Raw genomic sequence first — 19,659 nt, 5'->3', positions numbered from 1 at the left:
AAACGTGGTCGTGCCAAGTAGTTATAAGCAGTGTTGGGCAAGTTACTTTGAAAAAGTAATTAATTATAGTTACTGGTTACTTCTTCAAAAAAGTAACGCCGTTAGTAACTCCGTTACTTGTAACGCCATTATTCCCATCACTGCTGTTAAAGAACATTTGCATGTTCTGTGTAACTTGTCAAGTATGATCATTGTTTTAATGATCTAGTGGTGAAAAACAGTTTGACCACAATCCTAAATGTTCTTCCTATGTGTGGAAAAGAATCAACAATTTGTCCTTACAGTCAGCACACTATGTATATTGTTTAAAAAAATATTTTCCCAGCAGTTTTATACCTGTTGAACCAGTTCCACACTGCACAAAGCATAAAGCAGATAACACACACTCGCTCAGTTTGTGCACCCGCTTTGGATGTTATCAGTCCATACAGTGAGTGTTTTTAGCCCCTATGGCCCATATCTGCAGGGCTGAGCTCTGTGATTAACTGATTAGTTAACTCTTCTTCCCTCCACATAGACAAAACAAACTGATATATCTGAAAAAGCATGTCACGTCCTGCCTCAGCACTTCTTCTCTCTCTGTTCTTTGATTCCAGATGGAGTCAACAGTGCGCTTCATTCATGTGAATCAAGTTTTCTCTTTACATTCACAACAGATCAGACGGCCTTCTCTCTCTCTCTCTCTCTCTGTACGCATTTTTATTGAATCTTCTTTTTAAGAGCTCACAAAGAGCTAAACTGACTGCAAAGCATTTAAACATAGTCTGAACATTTGTGCAGTTCACGTATTATGTTTTTTAATTATTGTATTTTAGGTCTTATTTGGTGATGGGATGTTAGCAGATGTCGTGATAATAATGGGAAGTAAAGAAGTACAAATACTTACTGTATTTTCATGGAGTTGTCATGAATTACTGGTTGTGGACCCAAATGAAGGCTGATGACACACGCTGACAACATAAAGTGAAAATGCACCTTTACTGAGTCGGGGATAGTCCAACAAACAAAATGAAAAACACATTTTGGAGAAAAATCAATAATAGTGCCACTAATTACTACTAGTAGTACCAGTACTACTTATACTACTACTACTATTAATAATCGTAACAATAGTCAGGATCCTACTGTGGTGGCTTACCTGTGTCAGTTTATCCTTTTACTTTCTCTTTCTCTCTCTGTGGTGTATTTGCTGTGAGTGAACATTAAACCACGCCTGTGTCCTCTGTTGACGTCTAACAGCACAAAACAAATATTTCCTCAGGCACTCCCTTTAACAAGACACTTGTACTTTTTTTTCAGAATATACTTAATAATATATAAAATGCATTTTACAGTCACTATTTTTCTATCATACCCTTCATTAATTTATTAAAGAAAATTAATTCATCTTAAACGGTCTTAAGAGTGTATTTAAAAGAACCTTTGTTGTTGTAACATTTTGAAGCTAGCAAAGTATAAAGCCAGTACCATATATGAACTGGTTAGCCAGTTTTTATGGAGGTTTCAATAATTGGTCAATTTCAATTAAATAATTAATTATTAAATTATTTAATTAATTAATTATTAATTAACTAATTATTTAATTAATAATTTTAAAAAAAAAAACAGTCAACACTGGATTTGCAGTGTATTTGTTTTTAAAATCTGAGTTTACCTACTGTCCTTCATTTTAGTATCAGTTTAGCTGTTCAAACAACCATGAAGGGACTTTAAAAAAGTAACTCTTACCAGCTGCAATCACCACAACACAGTGAATATTACATTTGGATTATAACTGTGTGCACTGGTTAGAAGTTATTCTCATATTCCAAGTTCTCTCTCTCTCTCTCTCTCTCTCTCTCTCTCTCTCTCTCTCTCTCTCTCTCTCTCTCTCTCTCTCTCTCTCTCTCTCTCTCTCTCTTTTCCATCTTCTCTCTAATTAAGCCCACATGGCTGATTTGATACCAGGTGCAGGTGTTCACAGGGCTGTTACCTGCCTTTGGACTTCCTTTTGTCTCATGTCTGTTTCAGCAGGTTCCACCATGAAGTTGTGCAGGTAAATTGGATACTTTTAGTAACATTAATCATAAAAACATGTTCTCCTCAGTGAAAGCTACATTTCTAAAGTACAAACTTAATGTTTCTCTGCAGTCCAGTGCTCCATGTGAAATGACATGTTACAGGATCAGGATTACCAGGATCGGCAGTACCATGTGTCTGGTGATTGTCATGTTTCTGTGGATTCTGACCATTTCCAGAGGAGGTGAGTGAAGCATTCACTAGCACCAGCTGAGACAGACTGAGAAATGGTTCACTTTAATATTTCCCTTCATGTTACTGCAAAATATTTTATGTGAAAAACGTCATCAGTCATTAACAGTCTTTTTATCTGATGTTTCAGATACTGAAGTGTCCTGTGTTTTCATGAAGACGTGCATCTTACCGTGCACTTTCCAGGGAAACACTAGAGGAGTATACATCCACTGGATGCACTTGTCAGAGGGACACCCTCTTGTATACTTGTACTATGGCAACAAAGACCAGCTCAGAACCCAGGACCAACAATTCAGAAATAGGACATCATTGTTCAAGGACCAGCTCTCCAGAGGAAACGCCTCACTCCAGCTGACAGGGGTGCAGGTTCAGGATGAGGGCAGATACAGCTGCTACATCAGCACCATCAATACAGAAAAGGATTCATTTATCAACCTCAAAGTGCACAGTATGACAAATCTGAGGTTTTGGGGGATTTTCTTTTCTTTTAAGTACTTGATATTTCAAAAGATTTATACCAACCTCTAATACATGTAGCAGTTGTAGTGTAACGTTGAAAAGCCACAGGTTTACTCTGTATTTTTCAGCCCCAGTCAAAGTCAGCATTCAGCATGTAGGAAACAGGATCACCTGCAGCTCAGAGGGCATCTACCCTCAACCTGAGCTCACCTGGTCAACCAGACCTCCATCCAAGGTGAGCTTCAAGAATACAACAACAGTCGAGCAGACCAAGCAGCAGCTCTACAACATCGACGGTTCTTTGATAGCTTCACACAACAAAAGTGATCGAGTCTACAGCTGCACTGTGAGCACTCAGAGAAACAGGAGGAGAGCCAGTCTGAGGCAGCTACGTGAGTGTGACCTCTCATATGAGCTAGGAAATGAGGTTGAAAGCTTATTGTTGAATATTGAAACACATGCATTAGATTTACACAGAAGCACTTCATGTGTAGGCTGTTCATCTATACTTGGCATATGCTCAACCTTTGCCTTTGTATCACAAAAGCCTGTTTCTTCTGTGTTGTTTCAGCTTCAGTTACTGGCAGCTTCACTGAAACCACAATCCCCTGCCCCAGCTTTAACACTTCTCCAACAAGCCTCATTTGGAGATTCCTTAATCGTGCAATTTTGGAAAAGACTGGGTCTGGTTCCAACTACACAGTCTCAAAGGAGTGGAAGCAGCATGTGAAGGCTGTATCAGAGTTAGGAAGCCTCACATTACTGGGCTTAACTAAAGAGAAGGAGGGAATATACACGTGTGAGATTAGTAATGTTGAGGAGATGCTGATTAATTACACCATTATTCGAATAAGTCAAGGTAAAGGGATTTATGTGGGTCCTTCTAATTCACAAAAGAATCATTCAAAACTTTTAAAATCTTTTTGACGTACAAACAAAATAAACATATTAAAGCATCCAGGAGAAATTTAAAAATCAGATTCTTTTTCCTGTTTCAGGAAATACATACGTGACTATTACAGCCATTACTGCAGGGGTGGTAGTACTCATATGCATCCTATCGTCAGTCTGCCTGCTGCTGTACTGCAAAAGGAAAAGAGGTAAAAGTACATTCTGTCTGTACTACTGAAATAATTCGTATATTTGTATCAATCTTATGGATCCAAAACATGTCTCAGGTCAGCAAGAAAACAGCATGACGGCGTCAGAGAGTGGTGAACCCAACATGTAAGTAAATATTGTGAATAAAAATGCACACCGTGCCATTAGTTATCATATTGGAGAACATTTTTATCATGAATCTAAATATTCCCTAGAGCCAGTTTAGTCAAATAAGAATTCCCTACATGAGATCTTACTTTGATGAATTCAGCTTAGCCAAAATAATTTCAGTAAAAAGTTCCAGAATAAGAGTTCAAAAACTCCTTCAGTCTGACAAACGGAAATTGAAACAATAAAGATGAATTCTAATCATTGTAATGCTTTTACCTCAATTTCAGTTAACAGAGAAGTTGAACTTCATGGATTTAAAGAAGCAAAGTCTCGTGTGAGCTGTTAATACACTAAACGTCCCTGTGATTCATCCAACTAAAGAATGCAAACCTTAATAACTGAATTTTAAGAAATGTTTGATATGTAAGTGTAAACCACAGTAAGATGAAGAAAAAATGATCTTCTGCAGTGGGAACTCAACTGTCAGCCAGGCACATGAATGTTTTATGCATTAAAATAATGTGAAAGGAAGCTAATCGGCTTCACATTTGATTGATGGAACTGGAAGTGACCTCATCCCAGTTACCACTATGACTGAGATATTTTACACTTTCACCTACAAACTGCATGATTTTAACTACCAGCTGCAGGTTTTATTGTCATAATAAAAATGTGATGGACAATCAGGTTTTTGACTGTTCTTAAAATATTTCTGTCTGTAGTTTATTTCTCAATGTATATCTGTGTTTGGGTTTCTAACATTAGAGCAGAGGTTCCCAGAGTGGGGACGCAGGGCTATTGGGGGGGGATTAGAGAATTTTTTTGAAGAAAAAAGAAAAAAAATAACGCTTGGACACTGCTAGCATAATGAACGGGTTTTTTGACGGGGCACCTTCACAAACGCAAAGCAGGAGCTGAAGCATCTCCAAATATGTTTCCAAACCAACTTCCTTCCAAGCCAAACACTAGAAAATATGGTGAAGCAGATCTTCCCTTTGGCTTCACCTGCAGAAGTGCCGAGGTAGGTCTCTGCAGAATTAGTTTTTCCTCCCTCGGGAGCATGAGCTGAGCTCTCCACATCACGGACAAACGGTGTCCCACATTCTTGATTTTTAGTTCACAAACACTTGTTGTAATGACTAACTACTCCTGACATTTTGGAGATGTTAGCTCTTTATACAGTAAAGTTACAGTGGGATACAAATAATATCAGGCTGATCCTGCCACGATTTGTTCCCCCGGTCACAGACAAACAGTATCCCACAGCTCTTTATGTTTTTAAACCCATTTTGCACAGAGAGGCATTTTTTGAAAAATTTATTTAGATAGCAATGTTAAATATTACTACACAGGAAAAAAACAACTACACGTAAAATAATCACACCGTGGCGCCTCTGCCTTTCTAAATGGAGGGACAGTAACTGCGTGTGTGTATGTAAGCGAGTAAAACCAAAACCTGAGGATAGTCAGATTAACAGTATTTTGTCTCTATCTGCCATTGTAGAAATTCATCTCATGTAAACAATAACGTGGCGCACAGCGTGACGTGAAAAAAGGCACATACCTTTGGCGTTGCGTGACGAACTCTGTATTCCCCGTCCACACGTAAACGCAAAAACTGAGTTTTAAAAAATCTGTTTTCGTTGATTCAAACGCCGTTTACGTGTGGACGAAAGGCCCAAACGCATAGAAACAGCTGCGTTTTCAAAAATACCCGTGTAGGTGTGGACGTGATGTAAAAGCGTTAGTTTATTTTATAGCCGGTAACTTATTGCATTTTACTTTTATCTGTTTACCAAATGTTTGAGGTGTGAAACTGCACGGGAGTTTGAAAAAAAAAAGTGTGTGTGCGTGTGTGTTTCGAGGGGGGCGCGTAGATTTTCTTGTAAAACAAAGGGGGGCCTAGCAAATAAAAGTTTGGGAACCACTGGATTAGAGCATTGCTATCTGCATGCTGGAAAGATTTCTGTGGGACTACAAAATTATAACTACAGACTGCTATGGGTACCAAAGATTTTGTAACCAACTACATCACCTCAGTCATTAAAAAGGCAATTCTATATGTGCTTAACTTTTCAGCTATGTCCAACATTTGGTCCATAGTGATCATAAACACAAGCTCTATAAATACCACATCTGCTGAAGATCAAGATTCAATTCGATTTTATTTATACAGTGATAAGTAACAGCAACAGTCGCCTCAAGGTGCTTTTTATTGTAAGGTAGACCCTACAATACACAAAGATTAAATGGCTGGATCAAAATTTTCTCTTAAAATAACGTGAATGAGGGAAGAGTGAAGCAGGTGACTGACAGGAGGACTGATGGAGCATCTCCAGTGATCTGGGCTCTGTGTTGCTGCATAGTGGCAAAGCACGAAGCCAATGCAGTCTTCTGATTGGTTGATACATTTCCCATCCTCACCTATAGTCACCAGCGCTGACTGCATGAATAGGATTTCAGTGTTTTGAAGTTTGATGTGGTATCCAGAAGAGGGTCTTATTCAGATGTCCTATGTTTCTTTTTGTAATCAAACAATAACAATATACAATATAACAATAAGGGTCTTTGCTCTCCATGTCACGCTAATATTTGGATTAAAACTTTAACTCTCTGTCTTTACACACAGCTTTTTTCACACTGTTAACACCGGTGTGCTGGTCCTCTGCAGTCCCAGCATATACACTATATGGTCAGTGATGACACTTCTGTGACATCATTGACCATCAGTGTTGGGAAGGTTACTTTTAAAATGTATTCCACTACAAATTACAAAATACATGCCACAAAATGTATTTTGTAACTAATTCCATAACATTACTCAATGAGAGTAACGTATTCCGATTACTTAGATGCATGTACTATTGCTTTGTGATTTATTACTATTACTGAAGGTTACTCGCCATACCAATACCAACTAGGTTTTTAAATCTTAACATAAAATGAGTAACAGTAGGGTGGACATTAGGTAAAGCTGTGCTTTTTGCAGCGATCTTGTAGAAAACTATTCAGTGTGTATATCAACAGGTCCGCGGCTCCGAACCATAGTAAATGGACCTCTGGCTAATACGCCGGGTTCCGTGTTGGGCTCGTAGCCAAAAACTAGCTTTACTTTGTTTGTTGTGGGTCGGAGAGGTGACATGAGCGTGAGACTGAGACACAGGCATTAGGGCCTCTTAATGCGTGTTTTGTTTGGGTTTCCACCGGCGTGGAATTACCAAAAGTAGAGAGGGCATAGGCTAACATGACCGTCACAGGAAAAGACCGCTGTGTAATCCCTTTATTTGAACAAAGTAACTGTATTCTGAATACCACCTTTTCAAACGGTAACTATAACGGAATATAGTTACTCATATTTTGTATTTTAAATACCTAACGCCAGTACATGCATTCCATTGATCCCCAGCACTGTTGACCATGCTGCTCACAAAGGTGCCAGTTAACCCCAGTGTAGTTGGCTTCATGGTGTTTCCTGTTACATGTGGACTTGACCTGACAAAAGACAGTTGAAGTACAAGTGTTAATGGAGCAGATTATCATGGTCCCATAAGAGCACTAAAATCTGAGTATTATGCTGTACATAAATGAATTTGAATGGGGTGAACTGTTGAGCAAAAGACCTTCCACACTGGTCACAGCTGAATCGTTCAACTCCAGTGTACATGATAAAAATCAAATAGTTTTTTTAAACAGTGCAGGAACTTTGAACAACCAGCTAAAGATGAATTTCAATTCTGTGCTTTAAACCCACTTTACTAACACATTAATTCAGTTTGATCAGGACTGCACAACCTTTACACTGCAAAAATAGTTTTATTTGGATTTTTGGGAATCACACTCCCATTTTCACTGTGTCCACTTTACTGATTAAAGAGTAAATATGTAAAAACAAAAATGGACACAAAGATAGTTACAAGCAGGATGCAATGATTTAAAAGCTTAAAGACATGTTTTACACATAATAAAATGTTGAAAAGAAAAACTGATAAAAATGTACAATTATAAGAAAAAAAATTGAATCTAATGGCAGCAACACCTCAAAAAACTGGGGAATGGACCTCATTAATGTAGCAACTAGCAGCTTATGCTAACAAAAAAAATGATAATATTACAAACTGCCAAATTAACACTAACAGACAGTGTTCATTTAACAGTTTTATGTTAAATGAACACTGTCTGTTAGTGTTAATTTGGCAGTTTGTAACATTAACAGACAGTGTTCATTTAACAGTTTTATGGTAAATGAACACCAGAGAAAAATCTACCAGCAAGAAACAGTCAATGCTCACCACACCTATGTGACCAGCAACCAAAACAGAGTCCCAAGAAGCACAAGAAATAAACAATATAGCTCAATACATTTGCATGAACCAGTATTAATCCACCAAGTATTGCTTTTTACTTACAAAATAACAAACAAAGTAAAAATACAGAGGTACCATTTCAATCTGCTTGAAAGCTTCAAAATGTTTTAATGAATGCATACAGGAACTCTGTCCCTTGTTCTCATATTTTGTTCATCGAGTTGACCTGAAACACCTGAAGCGAAACGATAGTAACTGAGTTGGTAGCAATACTTCATGATGCTGTGACTGCAGTAAAATCTTCTAAACAAGTGTTACACATAACATAACTGAAGTCAGTGAACAGCAATAGATTTGCACCGATATCTGATCCAACATGTTGAATCATTTGGATCAGACTGATATACCAACCAAACGTAGAATTGGTGCATTTCTAGTCACGACTTTAAGGTTTTGCTTTACTGTGGATGAGCTGATGTTGTTTCAAGTGACCCCTCAGAGTAAAAGACTTCCCACAGTTACCACACATGAATGGTTTAACTCCAGTGTGGATGAGCTTATGTCTTGTCAAGTTAAAGCAGCCAACGATCAAAGCAGCCAAACGTGAGTACAGGGACAGGGTGGAGCAACAGTTTGACAACCCTCGGAGTATGTGGCAGGGACTAAACACGATCACAGACTTTAGAGGGAAAACCAGCACACCGCAGACCACGGCCTCTCTGTGTGAGGATCTAAACGTATTCTACGCTAGATTCGACCCAGCGAACACCACGAGACCGGACAGTGTGCGCACCGCGGATGACGTCAGTGCGCACACTGTGTCTGAGGAGGATGTGCGGAAGTGCTTCAGGAGGGTGAACGCACGCAAAGCTACTGGTCCGGACGGGATTCCCGGCCGCGTCCTCAAGTCATGCGCGGCTCAGCTGGCTGGAGTGTTCACACACATCTTCAACCTTTCCCTCTCTCTGTCTGTAGTCCCAGCCTGCTTCAAAATGGCCACCATCGTCCCTGTACCCAAATCCTCCACCATCTCCTCATTGAACGACTGGCGACCCGTAGCCCTGACCCCCATCGTGAGCAAATGCTTCGAGAAGCTGGTCAGGGACTTCATCTGCTCTGCACTACCCGACTCACTGGACCCTCTACAGTTCGCATACCGCCACAACAGGTCCACTGATGATGCCATAGCCCTGACACTCCATGCTGCCCTGTCACACCTGGAGAAGAGAGACACGTATGTGAGAATGCTGTTTGTAGATTACAGCTCAGCATTCAACACCATCGTTCCCTCGAAGCTGGACAGGAAACTGCAGGATCTAGGACTGAGCAGCTCCCTCTGCAGCTGGATCCTTAACTTCCTGTCTGACAGACGCCAAGTGGTCAGACTGGGCAGCACCACCTCATCCCCCATCACACTGAACACTGGTGCTCCACAGGGGTGTGTACTGAGCCCTCTCCTGTACTCACTCTACACCTACGACTGCACGGCCACTAGAAACTCCAGCATCATTGTGAAGTTTGCGGACGACACTACAGTGGTGGGTCTTATTACCAACGGTGATGAGACGGCCTACAGGGAGGAGGTCAGCGCCCTGACCCACTGGTGTCAAGACAACCATCTCACCCTCAACGTCGCAAAGACAAAGGAGTTGATAGTGGACTTCCGGAGGTGCAGAGGAGTACACACCCCCATCACCATCAACGGCGCCGCTGTGGAGAGAGTGAGCAGCTTCCGCTTCCTTGGTGTACATCTGGCTGAGGATCTTACGTGGTCAGTACACATAAACAAAACAGTGAAGAAGGCGCAGCAGCGCCTCTTCTTTCTCAGGAGACTGAAGAGATTCGGCATGAGCCCCCGCATCCTCAGGACCTTCTATCGCTGTGCCATTGAGAGCATCCTCACTGGATGCATCACCACCTGGTACGGCAACAGCACCGCTCACAACCGCAAAGCTCTCCAGAGAGTGGTGCGGTGCTCTGAACGGATAATTGGAGGTGAGCTTCCCTCCCTCCAAGACATCTACAGGAAGCGGTGCCTGAGGAAAGCGGAGAGGATCATCAAGGACTCCAGTCACCCCAGCCACAAACTGTTCAGACTACTTCCATCAGGAAGGAGGTTCTGCAGCATCCGGTCCCGTACCAGCAGACTGAGAGACAGCTTTTTCCATCAGGCCATCAGACTGCTGAACACTTCATAGACACCTCACCCTCACTACTGGAACTTCAACATTATGCACTCCATACTGTATATAAATACCACTGTTTTGCACATACCAACCTCTGTATATTTTATATATCTTATTTTATTGTTTACTTTATTTCATTTGTAAAACATGTATATACATACTATATACACACTCAAACACACACACGTAGAAAAACATATTTAGTATACACATTCAGTAATGTATATACCTTTACATATTGTACATATATTTATTACTTTTTAGATTAGCCATTTTTATATTTTGCTTGTTTTACATTATTGTATTTTGCACAACTCTGTTGCTTGTGAAGCTCGCACACAAGAATTTCACTCACATGTACTGTACCAGTGTACCTGCACATGTGATGTGACAATAAAAGTGATTTGATTTGATTTGTTACTCTTTTCAATAAAAGCTTTTCCACACTCCCCACAGCTGAATGGTTTAACTCCAGCATGGATGAGTTGGTGTGATTTTAAGTCCCTTTGCCAAGTAAAAGACTTTCCACACTCCCCACAGATGAATGGTTTAACTCCAGTGTGGATGAGCTTATGTCTTGTCAAGTTACTCTTTTCAATAAAAGCTTTTCCACACTCCCCACAGCTGAATGGTTTAACTCCAGCATGGATGAGTCGATGTGATTTTAAGGCACTTTGCCAAGTAAAAGACTTTCCACACTCCCCACAGATGAATGGTTCAACTCCAGCATGGATGAGCTTATGCCTTGTCAAGTTACTCTTTTCAGTAAAAGCCTTTCCACATTCACCACAGATGAATGGTTTAACTCCAGCATGGATGAGTTGATGTGATTTTAAGTCCCTTTGACGAGTAAAAGACTTTCCACACTCCCCACAGATGAATGGTTTAACTCCAGCATGGATAAGTTGGTGTGATTTTAAGGCACTTTGCCGAGTAAAACACTTTCCACACTCCCCACAGATGAATGGTTTAACTCCAGCATGGATGAGTTGATGTGATTTTAAGTCACTTTGCCGAGTAAAAGACTTTCCACACTGGTCACAGATGAATGGTTTAACCCCAGTGTGGATGAGCTTATGCCTTGTTAAATGACTCTTTTTAGTAAAAGACTTTCCACAGTCATCACAAGTGAAGCATCTTTTCTTATTGTGGAAGCATTGGTGTCTCCCGAGCTGCCTCTTTGTGATAAAGCTCTTTGCACAAAGGTCACAAGTGAATGATTTCTCTCTCTTTGCTTGCGTGAGGTTAGCATCGGAAGAGTGCTGAGGTCTCTGTCGGTTGTTGCTTCTTTGTTCCTGTAGTGACAGAGAAACAAGGGTAACCTATGATGTGGATGAAGTTAATATAGTTTGATACCAGAGTTATCAAACTACACTGTGCAGAGTTACTAGCATCTATATAAGACTCTGCTCAGGTACATCGAGTATTATATTTTCTTTTGTTTATCTAATTCAGGGTAGCAGTTAGGCTGAAACCTATCCCAGGTGACCCTGGTTGAGATGGGAGGTACACACTGGACACCAGTCCAGTACACCAATCAATTGCAGAGCTAACACACAGAGACAAACAGCCATTCACACCTACAGCCAGTTTACAATTTCCATTTAAGGAAGCCAGAGTACCGAGAGAGAACCCATATACACAAGGGGAGAACATGCAGACTTCATTCCAGTGGATTTGAACCCAAGGATCTTTTTGATGTAACCACCACCGGCCACCCTCAGACACAAATAATAAATATTTATTAGGTTTATCGATTTCAATTTCTCCCACTTTACTTTTGGAATAGTCACTGTGGGTTACCTGTGTCAAAAGGTTCATTTAAAAAAAAAAAACAACATAATTTAATCTTAAGTTTGATGAAAATGTCACTTAAAGTACAGAGTTTAAAATCTCACTGCTACATGTCAGAAGCAGAGTGCAGTTTACTAAATTCTGTCTTCTTATCCGTCCTAATTTAAGTTCATAGTTCTACCTATCACGGCCACTGTAGGACAAACATCTCTATCTGTAGCGAGTGTAGGCTGTCATGTCAGTCTGAGGTTTACATCACCTGGTGTCTGTATGCATTTACTCTGGAGGAGGATGTAAATCTTTGTGAAAGGAGTCTGATAGTCAGTGAAGCTCACCTCTGACATATGACAGCGATAGAGAGTCGAGTTGTTGAGAATATTCTGTCAGTAAGTGTTGCTGCGAGCTGGCCAGTGTTAACCAGTTCTACAAACATTTCTTAAACTTTCTTCAAACTCAATCAAACAATGCTGGACTTAGACACTTAGGAAACAAACTCTCATACAATCTGAAAGTGTAATCAATCTGGTCAGCAGAGGAAAAGATGCTTATTTATTCCAGATATTGTTACAATTTCCAATTTTTCTGCAAATTAGGCATCTGACCCTCACCTCAGCATAGCTGTCACAGGAGTGAGCCTCACTGACTCCCTCTAACTAAAATCCATTCAAAGTTTTGCCTCATCCACAGTAAATGGTGGATGCTCCACACCTGGCATTATGAAGTAAACAGTGATCTGACAGCGTGCGCCCACTAAATAAACACCAGGCAGAACATTTGAAGTTACTCTGGGGTGACTGAGTAAAATAAAATTTAAAATATCACAAAATATTTAATTGTCACATATAGAGTACAGAGGGAAGATAATATAGTAGCTTCCACAAACCGGAGCCCAATTCTAAGTTTATGAGAACGCATCAGTTTGTTGGAAGATGAAAATTATACACGTATTTATGAGCAAAATATTCTGCTGTTATGTAATTGCAACAAAAGAAATACTTGCTGCACCTTTAAATGTAATTTAAATGCAGTTTATGAAGAATGTGAATAAGATATGCATTGTGCTTGACTTTTTTAATTGACAAATACTCTTTTGCTTTTACTGAATAAGTTACAGGTTTTAAACAGCTGTCTAACAACAACAGATGTTCAACAGATACACACAATAACATTAACAAAAGACAGATTTTTTTTACCTTTTGTGAAGAATCCATTCAAGTCTCCTCTTCCTATCACCAATCACCTGTGACATTAAACACATTGGAATTACCAGCACCGATTAACCAACCAGTGGGCCAGATTGGAGTAATGACTTATGTTTGAAACCCCTGAGCTTAATGCAAATTTGACTGTCTGATGATTATGTGTGCTAAAGGTACGCACACACAATCATCAGAGCTACAACTGTTGGGATAAACATCCAACTAAACTCTGCAGATACAGAGTTTTGTGCATCCACAAATACCAGTTGAGGCAGATAATATAATTTGAAAATTAAACTGAATGCTAATTAATGCCCCTCAGTCCAGCAGGTCCAAATCCATCTGAACCCAAGAGCCAAGCTTTTGGGTCTGGGGGTGGCTTTAAAGAAGGTCATCCTGAGGGTTGAATCCTGTAAGTCCTGATCCCTCCCTGCAGCAATCACTTCTGTACAAAGTTCAACTTATTTTTCATCACAATAGCAACAGATCAGGTCTCAGGGAAAGCTGCAAGAGCATTCAGCAAACTAAAAGTCACAAAGGCTTGGAGACCATACTCACACAATCACAGAAATACCACTTAAGTACAGTTGGGTTAAAACATTCAAATAATTGAAACAAATAATAGAAAACACCCTCACACAATAATAATACCTAGTTCTGATGGTTTCTGCTGCTTTACCAGATTACTCCAGGAAAAAAAAACACAACCAACAATCACAGCAAGTTTTCAAATGTATAAAAATAACTATCTATGACAAAACTACAAAGGCTCTCCTCACCTTTAGAGGAGGCCACGGCACAAACTGAGAAAAACTCTGTGAAGAAGCTGGAACACTTTTAGCTCATTAATCAAAGAGCACAAACAGCTTTTCTCACCTCTGCAGATAAACAGACATTACCAACTCGGTTCTCCTCCAAGTAAGAATTCTCCAGGTGAACAACTTTGGTTTAATTGGAGGTTGTTCCACCAGTTCAGAGCTGATTTGGCTCCACCTGCTGGTCTGGAGTTTAAAGCAACATGCAGGAGGTTCTCCTCTTGGTCCTAATGAACAAAACAAATGGTTTTTATTGAACAGCAATACTGATTTTACAGAGAGGGGGTTTGGGAACTGGTTTCCCAAAAGCATTGCAAACAGGTGCTCTGCTCGAGAGGACAGGGTATGATAGGAGCTAACAAAGTTTTGAAATGTTTGTAATTGAGTTTAGAGGCTTAACTAAACACTAAAACTCCTGTTTCAGTTTCTGAGCTACTGTTCCTTCACTTCAGTCCATGACCAGACAATATTTATAACAGTTGTCCCCATCATGGTCCCTGTAACAATGACCAGCCAGTGTTGTATAAGAAGTGGATAATAGTTTACTTACTTTTGAACTCAGTCAGCACTCATAGAGATTACATTATGTGACTGTAAAACATTTACCTGCAGTAACAACTTTTTGCCACATGATGTAGCCAGTGAGTCAGATTACATCCTGACAGCAGAGTCAATAATTAAGAGAAAAATTAGCAAACTTTGACCTTTAAATGTTGTCATAAATCTTATTTCATAAGGGATTACAGTGTCCACATCAGGAATGATGTTCATGACTGACCCTACTGATGCATTCAACCACCACAGAGTTATCAGAAAACTTCTGAAGATGGCAGGTCTCTGTGGAGTGGCTGAAGTCCACTGAAGTGTAGAGGGTGAATTGGAAAGGGGAGAGGAATAGTTATGTAAAAAAACATGACCCTCACAGTGCTCTCCAGCCCATCAGGGGTCCTCAACTCTGAGGAACTGAAGCAAACTGAAGGGATCCAAATGTGGTCTGATGATATGGAAAGCAGCATGATGTCTTCCACAGCACAACACTTCTGTAGTCTCAGGCTAAATGTGAAGAGTTATCCAAAGCCTTCATAAAGCTGGGGGCACAGGCCTTGAGGAACAAATTCAACTCATTTCCACTCCAGCTTTCTCCTGCAGTTGTCCTTAGCCTGTTCGATCTTGCCCCTCAGTAATCCCTTAACTATCCCTGAACAAACACTAAAACTCTTGTTTTCATTTCTGAGCTACTGCTCCGTCATTTCAGTCCACAACCAGACAGCTTCCACCTGTCTCCACTCTGCTCTGTCCAGGTCCTGGTATCACTGAAAACAGAAGGCATTGGAGAAGCATAATATTGATAACTTTCAATCGGATTTTAGAAAGTTACACTCCCCAGAAACAGCTCTCCTTAAAGTCACAAATGACCTTTGATGGCCGAGGATAGGGGTGCCTTCATCTCCTCCCGATCAGATTTTTATATTGCTCTTTTCTCCTGTCCGTCAACAGCTTCTTTAAAGCTGTACACCTTTTTTGTTTAAAGGTTTCAAGCCGTCCAAAATGCTGCAGCAAGGCTTTTAACCTAACAGTCATAAATTCTCACATATCACTCTATTGTTCAACACTTTGCACTGGCTTTTGGTTAGTACAGATGTCAGCTTAAGCCCCAGTGCCCCTCATACAGGGACCCTCTATGATTATACACAGAGAAAGGCCTCAAGCCTTTTATGCAAATATCAGCATATGTAGTATCCACAGAAACCTTAGAATTTCAGCTAAATGCACATATAACCCATTTCTACAACCACCAAACATCGAAAACAAGCAATGATTAAAAGAGCAGTTATGTAAATACGCAAAAGTACACTAAAAACACCCAAACTCTCCAGACTTCATGTAACAATATAAATAATGGCTTGTTAGCACACAGAGCTATCACCTATTCCAAAACATCAAGTTTCACCACGCTCCAACCAATATTCACTGAACCAGACGCAAAAGAAGAACCTAAAAGCACAAAGGCACAATATTTATTTATTAAAAGTGCTGTGATTTTTCACTGTTTCACTTTAGAAACATAAATCTTTGCAAAGATGATGTTTATATGTTGATTGCTGAATATCTGTATTACAATGTGAACTAAAGCTTGTATTCTGCTGACAGGTGAGTGCCTGGCAGGGTAGTCGAGGAACCAGGAGGAGTCACTTTGGAGAAAAAGGGAAATAAACATCACCACAACACATACACTGACAGATGGAGAGGGGGGGGGGGGGGGGGGAACCAAGAGTGAGAGAAAAAGATGTGGAAAAGGCAGGACAACATAAGAGGATTCAGGGACCATGACAAACATGGACTTAGAGGATGAAGATAATATGTTTAAAAGTGCACATTTAATTGATTTGCTCTTTGATAAAGTTGATATGGTTATGGGGTTTTTCCTACCACAGTTTTCTCTCTCAGCCAACACCCTTCACTCTCTGGTATGAATGTGTGCAAGTGTGCACAGGACCTCTTGGAATGACTGTCATGCCTGGGCATCAGTTTTTTGTTATTTTATTATCAGGACCCATCGTTCCTTAAATACCTCATAGTAGCTTATCCTTATAGAATGCTTCACTATCAGTTCCTAGAGTTTCTAAAAGTAAAATATGAGGCAGTTCCTTCAGCTATTAGGCTGCTATGGGATCAGCTTCCAGTTTGGATTTGGGAAACAAACAAGGTTTATACTTTTAAGGTCACACTTAAAACTTTCCTTTTTGGTAAAGCTTATAGTTAAGGCTACACCCTGAACCGTTCTTTAGCTATGCTGCAACAGCCTTAGCATGCTGTGGGGAATATTTAGTTTTTGTCTTTTTTCACTTCCTGTGTGTTTATACATTAAATATTACATAAGAATCAAAACATGAGGCTCAAGCTCCCACATGCACAGAGAGAACGTGTAGAATCATGCAGAAAGGCCCAAGATCACATTGCTAATAACTGCACCATCATTACACCAACGCTTTAGCACAACTCATTTATTTTCTGTTTTGACATGTGAAGCTGTTAAAGTGAATTTTAACATGCGTAGACCATGCAAACTTCACAGATGGTGGGGTTGAACCCAAGACGTCGTTGTTGTTGTTGTGAAGCAACAGTGCTAACCACCGTGCTGTATGATATTACCTCAGATGTTTCTGCATCACTGTAAATCTTGACCAGTGTAGTGTCAGTCAGTTTATGTTGTTATTTACTGTCATACATTTGAAAGAATTTGAAAGGTGAAAAGTGAAATATATATAAGTTACAGTAATGGGATACGGATTTTGTTGAAATGCTGTCTTTGAAGTGATGTGTTAAATGTTAAATGATATTACATTAATTGGCTGTGGAGTAAAGCTGCAAAATCTGGAGGATCAGAGTCTAAAGTGTCTTTAGATGGCACATGTTATGATATGTATATCCGTTCAACCTTTTCTTCTGCTAAAAAGTAAATGTAATAAAACTACAAGATGGGTGGGGAAGATACTTCATGATCTCATCTCCAAATCTTCATGTTCCAACATGACTTTGTGCACAAAACGAAATGCCTTTGACTGCAGGAACTATGTGACTTTGATGTCTGAAGACTTACCCAGAATACTCAGAATGAACTGTGTTTCCTTCCTTGCAGTCCAGTGATGCATATCATCATTGCTGCCTTGTTTGTGGTGATTGTTATAGTTCTTTTAATGCCTACGATTTCGAGAGGAGGTGAGTAAAACATTTTTCTGCTGTTACCATGTTGAGAAAAATGACTCAGTTAAACGTTTTGGTCAGTGTTCCTGTTTTCTAAATCTGTGCAGCAATATGTTGCCTCTAAAGGGAAAGAGCTGCTGCATCCATACACGGGCACAGCAGCAGTAACTCAAGCAGTTATTACCAAAGCAATAAAAGCCTGTTGCTTGAATATCTATTAAAGTTACTGTGTCATACGGTGGTCTTTATCCTTCAAGCTCGGGTCCTCTATCAGAGGCAGCTTGAGAGTCCTGTGCAGTATATTTATGCCATAATAATAATTTTGTACCAATGTCTCAGATGACATCTTGCTGTGAGCTGGAGAACATCTGTGACAGTTGGCTTGATCTCTTTATCTCTTTTCCTGACTTCTAGCAAGAGACAGTTTATGTACCATTTTATTTATTTTTTGGAAGTGGCAACGATACTATAAGAAATAACACCTTAATGAGGATGGGATCTTTCTTTATTACTTCACCATGTTTAACACAATGCCTTAGTCTGTATATCGTCTGGCAATTGTTATTCAAAGTAACACACAATAGCCTAATTTTGATTACTTTAAGAGGCTAAGAAGGCTGTAGACATTGTAAAAGTCCAGATGCCTATACAAACCTCATCATGCAGCCTAGAATGAGACAGGGTTAGAATTTAGAATTTATATACACCTGGATGCTAGTTCCTACCTAGTAGGCACTACTGTGCATAAAAGGCACGGTTTGTCAATACCCTGTAGCATATGTGATAGATGCCAAGTGACTGTACATTACACACAGTCTTAACAGACAAATAAATTGTAGCTTGCCTTCTTTGGACTCCATCATAGATGAACATTGTCACAAGTAACTTTTTCACATTACAATGTAATCAATTTGAAAACAAAATAAAAAAAATGCATTTTTAACAATTCCATAGTGTAGTGCTGTACACTCCTGCCTAAAAAGCACAAGATCTCTTGTTTAATCTGGAGGAAACATCAATCCCTCTGAGGCTGTGTCAGAAACGGTGGAAGAATCCAGCAAACTAATAGAATAGAATAGAATAGAATAGAATAGCCCTTTATTGTCATTGTACATCCATCCATCCATCCATCCATCTTCTTCCACTTATCCGGGGCCGGGTCGCGGGTCAGCAGCCTAAGCAGAGAAGCCCAGACCTCACTCTCCCCACCCACCTCCTCCAGCTTATCCGGGGGAACACCAAGGCGTTCCCAGGCCAGCCGAGAGATATAATCTCTCCAGTGTGTCCTTTGTCTGCCCCGGGGCCTCCTCCTTGTACATGTCATTGTACATGTACAACAAAATTGTGGGTGCTCAACACCAACTGTGCCAGGTTAAAATATAAATAATACACAAGAGGGATAAATTGAAAACAAGAGAAATATATACAAAAATAAGAGAAAGACACAAAACATGTGGAATTACCTACTATAGTGGACCACCACTGGGGAGGGAAAAGATACCCCCCTGATTCTTTGGCCTTGTTCTTGCAGTCTTGCATTTGTTGTTTACTAAAGAATGTTGTTGTTGTCACTACTCTTGATCTGATTTTCAGATCCCAGGGTGTCTTGTGTTTTCAAGGAGAGCTGCATCTTACCATGTAGTTTCCAGGGTGACATTGAAGAAGATCTATACATCCACTGGATGCACTTGTCAGAGGGACACCCTCTTGTATACTTGCACTATGACAACAA

The 19,659-nt window shown here is 40.0% G+C and overlaps 1 protein-coding gene across 1 annotated transcript; it reads right to left on the bottom strand.

The window, feature by feature from the left end:
- Nucleotides 1-8,673: 8,673 nt before the first annotated feature.
- Nucleotides 8,674-19,251, bottom strand: LOC134635090 (zinc finger protein OZF-like). The gene is made up of 4 exons (XM_065471644.1): nt 19,041-19,251; nt 15,001-15,080; nt 10,835-11,709; nt 8,674-8,803 (listed from the first exon to the last, which is right to left on the bottom strand). The coding sequence occupies exons 1-4, from the start codon at nt 19,249-19,251 to the stop codon at nt 8,674-8,676; spliced, it is 1,296 nt and encodes a 431-aa protein (XP_065327716.1).
- Between the last annotated feature and the right edge of the window lie 408 nt (nt 19,252-19,659).

This window comes from Pelmatolapia mariae, linkage group LG9 (genome assembly GCF_036321145.2).
Source record: "Pelmatolapia mariae isolate MD_Pm_ZW linkage group LG9, Pm_UMD_F_2, whole genome shotgun sequence".
Classification (NCBI taxonomy): Eukaryota; Metazoa; Chordata; class Actinopteri; order Cichliformes; family Cichlidae; genus Pelmatolapia; species Pelmatolapia mariae.
The sequence above is the reverse complement of the archived record's forward strand: the minus strand, read 5'-3'. Positions and strand labels throughout refer to the sequence as shown.